The sequence below is a fragment of the Piliocolobus tephrosceles genome, chromosome 11, assembly GCF_002776525.5.
Source record: "Piliocolobus tephrosceles isolate RC106 chromosome 11, ASM277652v3, whole genome shotgun sequence".
Classification (NCBI taxonomy): domain Eukaryota; kingdom Metazoa; phylum Chordata; class Mammalia; order Primates; family Cercopithecidae; genus Piliocolobus; species Piliocolobus tephrosceles.
Window position 1 is genome coordinate 45,794,016 of NC_045444.1, and position 9,938 is coordinate 45,803,953.

General features: G+C 48.3%; 1 protein-coding gene across 2 annotated transcripts in view; it reads right to left on the reverse strand.

Moving 5' to 3' along the window:
- PLA2R1 (phospholipase A2 receptor 1) overlaps positions 1-8,226 on the reverse strand; it is a 127,229-nt gene extending 119,003 nt beyond the window's left edge. For both annotated transcript variants that reach the window (XM_026447757.1, XM_023217506.2), the window contains exon 1: positions 7,641-8,226. In XM_026447757.1, the coding sequence (XP_026303542.1) occupies positions 7,641-7,752 (112 nt within the window). In that variant the 5' untranslated portion in view covers positions 7,753-8,226. The remainder of the gene's footprint in view (positions 1-7,640) is intronic.
- Positions 8,227-9,938: the final 1,712 nt, after the last annotated feature.

Here is a 9,938-nt window from a genome sequence, read left to right on the forward strand (position 1 = left end):
AATGACTTTATATAGTGTTTATATGGTGTTCTTTTGTTTATTTTATGAACAATAATATTTCTTTTTGCTTTGATCAGTTCAAAATATAATTTATGCTCCTAGCTATGCATTGGAACATCTCCAAAAGGCTCTCAAGCATAATTTCTAAAAAGAAAAATGGAGGGAAGGGTTTATAAATGTCTTAATTCGATTACTTTGATAGATTACATGAGGATTTGCGGCATTAGAATTGAGTTCAGAAGAGGCAACACAAGGGGATCGTTTCTTCAGAAAACTTGATATAAATAAGCAGATTGTTAGGTCAAAGAAGGGGAGCTGCAGGGACAACTAAGCCATCTGTGTGGCCCCATCTTTCCTGTCATGGGCTTGGAACCTGCATTGTGTGGTATCGGTTACGGTGACAACCAACAATAGGAAAATAGTTAGAGGCTTAATGAGAAAGAGTAAATAGGACCAGGAAAACTGGACATCTATGCCGACTCACAAAGGCTTGCCAGGAAAGGAGGCAGGTAGAGCGGGTGGGATGAGAAAAGTATGAAGGGGAAGAAACGCTGAGGGATGACAAACAGAAACGGGGGAAATGGAGTCAAGACGGCTAGCATGATTCATGGCCAGGAAGGACAGCTAAACCACTCTCTGATCACACTTTTACTGAAATTCCATCTCCAGATTAGTAGAATGGCTCATTACCTAGGGACATCAGAATTGCCTAGAACAATACATAAATCAGTAGCTTCGCACATTTCTGCTTTAGGAAAATATCACTCCCACTTGTGAAAGGAGGGGTTTGGAAAAGGAGGAGTTGCGGAGAGCAAGAGGCTGGCCTCCTGTTCTTCCTGCTGTGAAAGCAAATCGTATCCTCCTGTCGTGCAGCGGGATACAGAATGAACCATACCCTGGGGTCACAAGCTATTCAGGGATCCTTTGCATTAGTGCTGAGTGCTTGATTCAAACCCCATGCCACAAGTTCCTGTGGGCTTAACCCTTCTTCATCTGTAAAAGAAGGGTATGTATTAATATTGCCTGTCTGTTTAGGTGAGGAGACAATGTGTCGATGTAAGTAAAACAACAAAGAGTAACGACTCCCCAACTGTTAGAAAATACTAGAAGCAGTAGAGGGGCATTTTTACCTTTGTATTAGGAACAGAAGCTATGTGGGAAATCTCAGGGCTACAGCTTCTCCCCTCTGCCGCCTCCAGGTAGTGGCTCTTATTGCCGTTTTTCAGAAGGTGGCACCTACACCTCTTCCTCGCCACTGGGGCCCTCGGCCCTGAACCACTCTTCCCCACGTTCACCATGGTTTGATACCAGCAGACTCTCCACTGTTCTCCACACCCCAAAGCCACTTTAGCTTCCACACAAATGACCTAACACTCTGACTCAATGCTTTCCCAACTGCAGATTGTGGCCCATTTATGGTCATGCAATCAACTGAGCGTGTTATGACTAGCTAGACAAAACAAAACAGAATGAAACAGGGGGCAATGTGGCAGCATGTCATATTAGATAAGGATATTTTTTTAAAATGAAACATTGTTTCAGTTATACATATGTAGACCTATATGCTGTGGGTTGTGACGTAAAATGTGTTTCTTATTGTGGCTTGCTGACAAAAGAGTCCCAAACTCTACTCCAACCTAGCTTTGCTCAGGACACTGGATTCCTTGACCTCTCTGTGGTGAGGACCTTCTTTTGCCTCTTCTCCACTTTGGTGACCACTCCCACAACCATATCACAGATCTGGTCACTACCAAGAATAGGTCCATCTCTAAAACTTGGATTTTGCACTCTATAACCACTACCTCTCCTATTCTGCAATTTTCCCTCATCTCCTAACCTTCACTAACTGTTTTCTTTTGTTATTGTTTTTAAATATATATTTTCCTCTTTTTAAACCCTGTTTCTTGAACAAAACTTTCTGTTCCTCAATCTTCCTATCGGGATTGACTTAGCTCAGTTTTAACTATCCAGACGGTTTCTTTGCTGTCCTCCAGAATTACCCTCTTCAAGGTGACAGGAGACCCTCTCTTCAAGGCCCAAATTGAATATGGCGCTTCTAAACTTAAACATGCGATCTGGTTCCCCTTTGTGCAAACCTACAAGGCCCTTCTCAGCAGTACCCAATTCACTGGATCAGACTTTCCGGAAGCAGGGCGCCTCCAACCAACTCTTCCTCATCTCTCTCATGTTTCCAAATATAGACATGTCACTGCTTCTTGTTTTGCCTGGGGCCCTACTCTGGTGGTCTACCCCACCCACAGCCCCAGATGAAGCAGCATCCATCCCTGTGTCCACCTCTTGCCCCTGCCATGGTCTATTAGCCAGGGGAAGGCCTTCGACTCGAGGGTAGAGCACAGGAACTGACTAGCATGCTGTGAAGAGTGTAACTGGACCCCTCTCCTAGGAAATTAAGGGACTCTTCCCAGGAAGCTAAGGGAGCTACACAGGAAAGTCCTGCTAGTCAAAGCCAAAGAAACTAGTCAACAGATAGAACAACCAAGCTGGAGACACCATAGAGCCCCAGAGACGGAGAGAAACACATAAAGTAATGCTTCATGTCAGTGGCCAGTACCTGTGTCCCAGAGATCTGGCTGCCCTGAAGAACCTGTCCTGGGTCCCCCTTGAGATCCTGGGACCATTACAACAACTCCACATTTGCTTGAGTGACCTTCAGCGGGCCTCTTTCCTTGAATCCAAAAGAGCTCAGAAGGGAACTTTCAGCTCACTGAACTTTTACTGTTGCCTGACACATGATCCTGTGCCTTTGCACATGAAATATGCATTCCCAGGAATGCTCAGTCTCCCTTTTCCTATATGGCAACTGCCTACTTATCCTTTAGGAAAACAAATGTTTTTTTATGAGCCTCCAGCTCCCCAGGCCAGCGCCTCCTCTGCATGCCTTCAGCACTTTGCTCATCCCTAGTTATCATAAGACCTCTCTTGCTGTTTTGTAATTGTTTGTGTTTCTGTATCTGTCCCTGGACTCGCAGCCTCTTGGGGCCAGTGTCATATCCTACTCATGTTTTTACCTCCCCAATCTGGAGGTGGGTAGCAGATTCTGTTGGTTCCCTCCTCACACTCCCTAACCTGGAGCTCACTCACCTGCAGACAGGCCCCGTGCACTCCCAGTGACTTTCTGTGGCTCTCTGCCTGAGAGTTTCAGGGAGACCAGGAGCACCAGGGGGTGAATGCCCCAGGAGTGACCCTTAGACAATGAGAGGTGGGAGTTGGTGGATAAATACTTCAGCTTCTTGTCTGTCGGTGGGTCCACTGAGTTCTATACAGTTCCTCAAAGGGTCCTTTGTGAAACTGAGCCCCAGTGGCCTGTGGTGGCTTTCTTCCCTCCTTGGTCTCATGTCCTCACTCCCTTACCATGCTTCCTAGAATCACCTCCTAAAAAACAACTACTTGCACCCTAATGAAAACATATCTCAGGAATTGCTTTTGGATGAGCCCAAGTAAAACAGGGAGATAAAACACATAGTGCCTGACAGAGAATGAATGACTGAGGTCATCAGCCCCTACCCCTCTTTCCATCGGCACAGCATGTCAAGAGACATCCTGTACACCCAACCCTGTTTCACTTTATTCTCCCAAGTTAGGACCTGATGGTAAGCACACTGACCACACACTCATCAGCACCCTCACCTCCCTTGGTCACTGGTCATTTGGAAGAGCCTACCCTGAGAGTCCCCAGGCACTGACACAGACTTGGGTTCTTTCCACTCCTGCTCTGGGAAGCTGAGCACTACAGAAAGAAACTCTCCTACGATATTACTTGGGGACTATTTCACATTGATCATTTTTCAACCCTCAACAAAGCTTCAAAACCATTTTACTTGCCCCCGATCATTTCCTTCAGCAATGACTATGCCCAGCTTTCACCAGGATGCTCCATCCTCTTCTTCTTTCTCCCCCCTGTCCTCTTTGTATCTGGAGTACTTGAGTGAGTGAAGTTAGCATGTCTTAGCACTTGCTAGAAGAAGGGCTCAGATTCTGATCAGGGAAAACAAACCACAATCAGGCTCCTTGGAATAACCAACCAGAACAAAGGTCCCCAAGCTTTTCTGCACCAGGCACTGGTTTCATAAAAGACAAATTTTCCACAGACCAGTGGGGTGGTGGGGTGGGGGATGGTTTTGGGATGATTCAAGTGCATTACCTTTATTGTGCACTTTATTTCTATCATTATTACATTGTAATATATAATGAAGTAATTATACAGCTCACCATAATGCAGAATCAGGGGAGCCCTGAGCTTGTTTTCCTGCAACCAGACGGTCCCATCTGGGGTGATAGGAGACACTGACAGATCATCAGGCATTAGATTATCATAAGGAGTGCAACCTAGATCCTTCGCATGTGCAGTTCACAATAGGGTTCATGTTCCTTTGAGAATCTAATGCCACCACAATCAGATCTGACAGGAGGTGGAGTTCAGGCAGTAATGTGAAGGATGGGGAGCAGCTGTACACACAGATGAAGACTCTTTTGTTCGCTTCTGCTCACCTTCTGTTGTGTGGCCCAGTTCGTAACAGGCCACAAACTGGTAGGTGGCCTGGAGGTTGGGGATGCCTGAACTAAAGGTAGGAGGAGATGAGCTTCAGACCTGCCAAGTACAGTGCTGTACACAGGGTAGTAAATAATTGTTATGGGGCTGTCAACCTGTCAAAATAGTCTGGATTAGTCAGAGGAGGAGGGCGCCATGGTGAGAGGGCAGCAAAAGGACAACACTTAGATTAGTACTATTACTAGCTCCATTTGACAGATGAGGAAACTGAGCTACTGACGGGTGAAATACTTGTCCAGGGTCACACGATGGTAAATGGCATAGTCAGGATTTGAACTCAGACCGTCTAGCTCTGAAGTCCAATAACTTAGCTACTACATGATACCGTATCTACTGACTTTTGAATACAGAATCGTATTGCCCATTTTTACACTGTTGAAAAAGACATACCCAAGACTGGGAAGAAAAAGAGGTTTAATTGAACTTACAGTTCAACATGGCTGGGGAGGCCTCAGTATCATGATGGGAAGCGAAAGGCACTTCTTCCATGGCAGCGGCAAGAGAAAAATGAGGAAGAAGCAAAAGCAGAAATCCCTGATAAACCCATCAGATCTTGTGAGACTTAGTCACTATTAAGAGACTAGCATGGGAAAGATCCCATAATTCAATTACCTCCCCCTGGGTCCTTCCCACAACACGTAGGAATTCTGGGAGATACAATTCAAGTTAAGATTTGGGTGGGGGTACAGCCAAATCATATCGAGAATTATTGATAAATCATTGGAAAATCATTACAATACAATATATCATCTGCCTCCCAAGGCTGGCATGCTTATAATACATATCAGATCTATAAATAATACATATCAAACAATTCAGATAAAAATGCTGTATGTATAATCTGCTATACATTATCACATAGCCATTATTAGTGGATTGGAAATGAAAATGAGTGTGCATTTTTCTCTCAGTTGCTCTGTGGATGTCAATCGTGGCTAAAGTGAGTCAATGTGGTACAGCGAACACAGCAGTAAACTGAGGCACCCCAAAGCATTGCTAACTACATGGCAGCCATATTTTAATTTCCACATCTGAAGAACAGAGGGCTAGAGTAGACAATGTCTCAGGTCCTTTTCAATGTTAAGATTTTGTTTTTCCATTTTGTATTGACAGTAAAAACTTGACTTCAAATCTATCTAGCTTACACTTGAAATTCTATTGATGCAGATGACTGGAGTCAGGGAGGGAGCCTGCGCGAGGATTGGTACATAACCTCTGTGCTCCTTGGAAAATGAGCAGCAGCATTTTCATATCTGAAGAATCTCTATGCCAACTATTTCAACCTTGTCAGATTTGCAAATTGCACCTGGTAGGTACAAGGGCTAGCAGATGGCTCTAATTTCAGAGTGCCCTTGACTACTAAAAAGAAGACACTGATGAGAATTTGTCTTAGGCCAGGATTTGGGTCTGCTAGATATAAAAAGGATTAGCCCTTCGCTCAGAGATCACCAGCACATACTCTGTGTGGCCCAGTCCAACTTCTGTCCTGTGGGCTGCTGCCCTGTTCTACCACCTAGTGCCCAGTCAAAACCCACATTTTAAAACGCAAAGGAATAACCACTGCATGGTAAACTTAGTGGGAAGGAATCAAACATACCACGGCATCAGATGTGCATCCACAGGAGCAATTTTTATTGAATTGACCAAGAAGGTAAGAGCATCTCTGACTTTGGTCACTTTAGAATAAGAATGGTCTTGTTCTACCTGCCCCTGATTAAGCCTCCAGGGATCTTAGAAAACACAGTCTAAAAAAGATTACCTCAAAAATGTAGACATATTCTACCGGGGAGGAAAAAATGTGAACGCAGATACTGATCACATCTTGTGTTACCCCTTCTCTCCAAACTTATCTCCAAGGCAGAGAGGGTGGAGTCTGCCTGGAGTCTCCTCCTGGCATATTTAACTCCCTCCTGTCCCCCTCCTACTTGCATATATGGACTTCTGCACTTAGGCGCAGGCTTCTCTGCCTGAGGTGGCCCATTCTCGAATGCGGACCCCTGCAGGCCGGAAATCTCCTTCCATCTCTTTACACATCCTTCTGAGTCTCATGTGTAGTAGGTGCTCAATAAGTGTTTGCTGAATTGGTCTGTGTGCGCACGTGCGTGTTTGGGGAGTAACTTAATTCTCAGGGGTCCCATGTATATAACAAACCCCATTTTTCCTCTGACAGAGACTAAGGCACAAAGGCTCCAGATCACACAGCTCATGGAGTCACTGGGGCTCCTCTCCCTCACCTGGTCTGATGTTTTCAGGCCGGGTGCGGTGGGTCAAGCCTGTAATCCCAGAACTTTGGGAGGTCGAGGTGGGCAGATGACTTAAGCCCAGGAGTTCGAGACCAGCTTGGGCAACATGGTGAAACCCTGTCTCCACCAAAAATACAAAAACTTAGCTGGGCGTGGGGGCGCGCACCTGTGGTCCCAGCTACCCGGGAGGCTGAGGTGGGAGGATCACTTGACTCCGGGAGGCAGAGGCTGCAGTGAGCCGAGATCCCGCCATTACACTACATCCTGGGCGACAGAGCAAGACTCTGTCTCAAAAAAAAAAAAAAGTTTTCCTTCAGGAAGGGGTGGACTGGGGAGGCCTGGCTTGGGGGTCACTCCGCAGGTGGCGGCGCACACTCTGAGCGCTTGTTTTGCAAGGGGATGAACTGAGCCTTTTTTTTTTTTTTTTTTTGGCCATCATTTATCCGAGATGCGATCGGTCCAAATAAGCAGCTCTCGGAAAGTTTCCGTTTTGAAACTTCTCCGACACTCCTACCCCGGGCTGGCTCCGGGTGCCAGAGCCGAGAGGAGCTGCCTGCGAGACCAAGCCCCGCCCCCCCCGCCGCCCGACTCCCGCAGGAATCAGGAGGGTGCTGGGCCGCGGGAGTGGGGTGCTGGGCCTAGACATGAGGCTGCAGGACACCACTCCCTCCCCCCATGCTCAAGACTGCTGACACATGAACCCCTACAAACGCGGCCGCCCTTGCCCGCCAGCTTGGCCCCTAGCTTCACCCCTTCTTCCTCTCCCTCGACCACCCCGACCCCCCTCCCCAACGTACCTATCCAGTCCCCGACCCTGGGAGACTCACCCCGCCACTCCAGGAGCCGCTCGGGGGTGAGCGCCGCCGCCACGTCCTCGGCGTAGCCCCTGGGCGCCCCCAGCAGCAGCAGCAGCAGCAGCAGCGACGGCGACAGCAGCATCGCTAACCACTGGGCTCGCCGGGCGCCCCTTGTCCTGGGAGCCCAGAGCCGCACCCCAAGCACCCGGCCCTGCCGCGCGGAGGCGGATCCGCAGCCTCCTCCGACCCCACCCCTCCGGGGGCCTCGACACCCCCGGGCCCTGGAGACCCGCTCCGCCACCTCTGTCGCCACAGTGAACGGACACTCGGGGCTCTGGCTGGGACGCGGGAAAGTCGAGGAGGTTTTCCCCGCCCTACCCACTGCGGCTTGGGGAAGGAGGAGGAGGAGGGGTGAGCCATCTGCCCATCCCAGAAATTCCTGCCTTTGGGGTGGGGACAGGAGCAGTGAGGCTGCCCAGCGCACACTCCCTGCTCCTCCAGCTCGCGGCCCCGCTCTCTCCTTTCAGGGGGAGGCCGAAGAGGAGTTGTGGGTGAGCGATTTGAGAATCTCCAGGACAAGGAGCCTGACATCCGGGTTTGCAAACCACCCGGATTCTGGAAAACACCGCGGGTTTGCAGCGGACAGCTTAGAGTGAACCCAGCTGCTCTGAGACCCGGGCGCTTTGGGAGCGCCCTGGACTCCTCTGAAATGTGGAGCACTGGAAACCCCTGAGGGGCCACCCCGTGGTCTACCTTCCTTGCCACAGAGTAACCCAAAGATTCTTCTATTGTTCAGCTCCTTCGGTTTTGAAATAACCTCCTCTTTACATCTCCTTTGATCCCCCAAGCTCCGCAAAGTAGCCGGGGTCCCTATTATCCCATTTTTACAGCTGAGAAACCCTGCCCAGAAAGTCGAAGTGCTTTGCCCTAGGTTACTTCCTAATCCAGCAAAAATTTCTCTGTAGTAAGTAGGACAGTCCTGGCTAGAATGTAGTCCTTCTAACTGTCCTCCTTCAAATAACCAGCAGAACACTGTAAGTGTTTAATATTCTGAGAACAGGCTTATATAAGACCTTTCCTCAGCGGGACCTTGACATTAGTCATTAAAACATAAGAGAGGGGGAGGGGAGGACAGAAAGCAGAGCCTGGAAGGAAATGCCCAGCAGGGAGGAGGATTGAAGGTCAGAGCTAAAAGTGGAAGAAGGGAAAGTGGTTGTCTTGGCCACTGCCTTAACAAAAAGTGCTCAGTCCTGCAGGAACCTCAGAGAGCCTCAGAACTGTCTGTCCGAGGACAAAAGGGGCAAGCGTTTATCCATGGACTTTATCCTTCCCTGTTGGTAAGGGAGATCCTAGGGTAATTAACTCTGCTGCACTGTTCTACAGCAGTGGTGAGTTTCAGGCATGGTCCCATGCCTTGTCTCTGAGAAGCCCTGGGTGCATAGCATGGCAAAAGGTGAGGCGCTGTCAGGTTGCTTCTCAGGGGGGTGGGGGGGGACAGCTAGGGGAGACAGGCTGCAGAGGGGGCTGGAGTAAGGTGAGTTGAGAGGATGTGAGAGGTTCCAATGTGTGTGGAGTCTATAACATATCATTACATGTAGAATTCAGCATCCCTGCTTGAAAACATGCAGAAAAGAGATACTTTAAGCCTAGTAGATTACACAGACTTCAGCTACAAACTATGTATCCATCTCTCCTATGGTCTCAGAACTACATTGCTATGGGAATATCCCCGTAGCATTATAATAGAAGATTTGGCCCTGCCTGAGCAGGTTGGCATGCATTGCAGCAGGCAAGTGCAATGCATGTGGCATAATTAGGTCATAAAATGGGACACTGATGCTAATCTCTGGTGAGGTCCAGGGCAGTGACAGTAAAGGGGAGAAAGACTAGGCTGGAGTGGGCATAGAGGCCTAAAAGTGCTCAGATAGTATGGTGGATATTGGGAGGAAGGGGCTGTTCTAGGATGGGAAGAAGTTGTGAAAAAAATATATATTATACAAAGGTTAGAGTGAGAACTGCTTGTATGGGAGAGAGTGAGGCATGCCTGGTTGAAATAAAGGGCAGCCACTGGGGCACGCTGACGAATGAGGACAGTTGCTGGGACATTGGGCTACCTCTCACTGGCTGTGCACCAGTGTGAGTTGTCCACGTGCTATGGGCCTGTTTTAGTCTCTGTATAATGAGGGGGAAAAAAGCTTCCCTCGACCCATAGCAGATACAATTCTGAAGTAGCAGAGCTAGGACTATGAGTAGGATAAGAAGGGAGAAACAAACCTTATTTCATCTTCAGAGCAATTAGTATAATGAAGAGAGGTGATGACAGCTTCC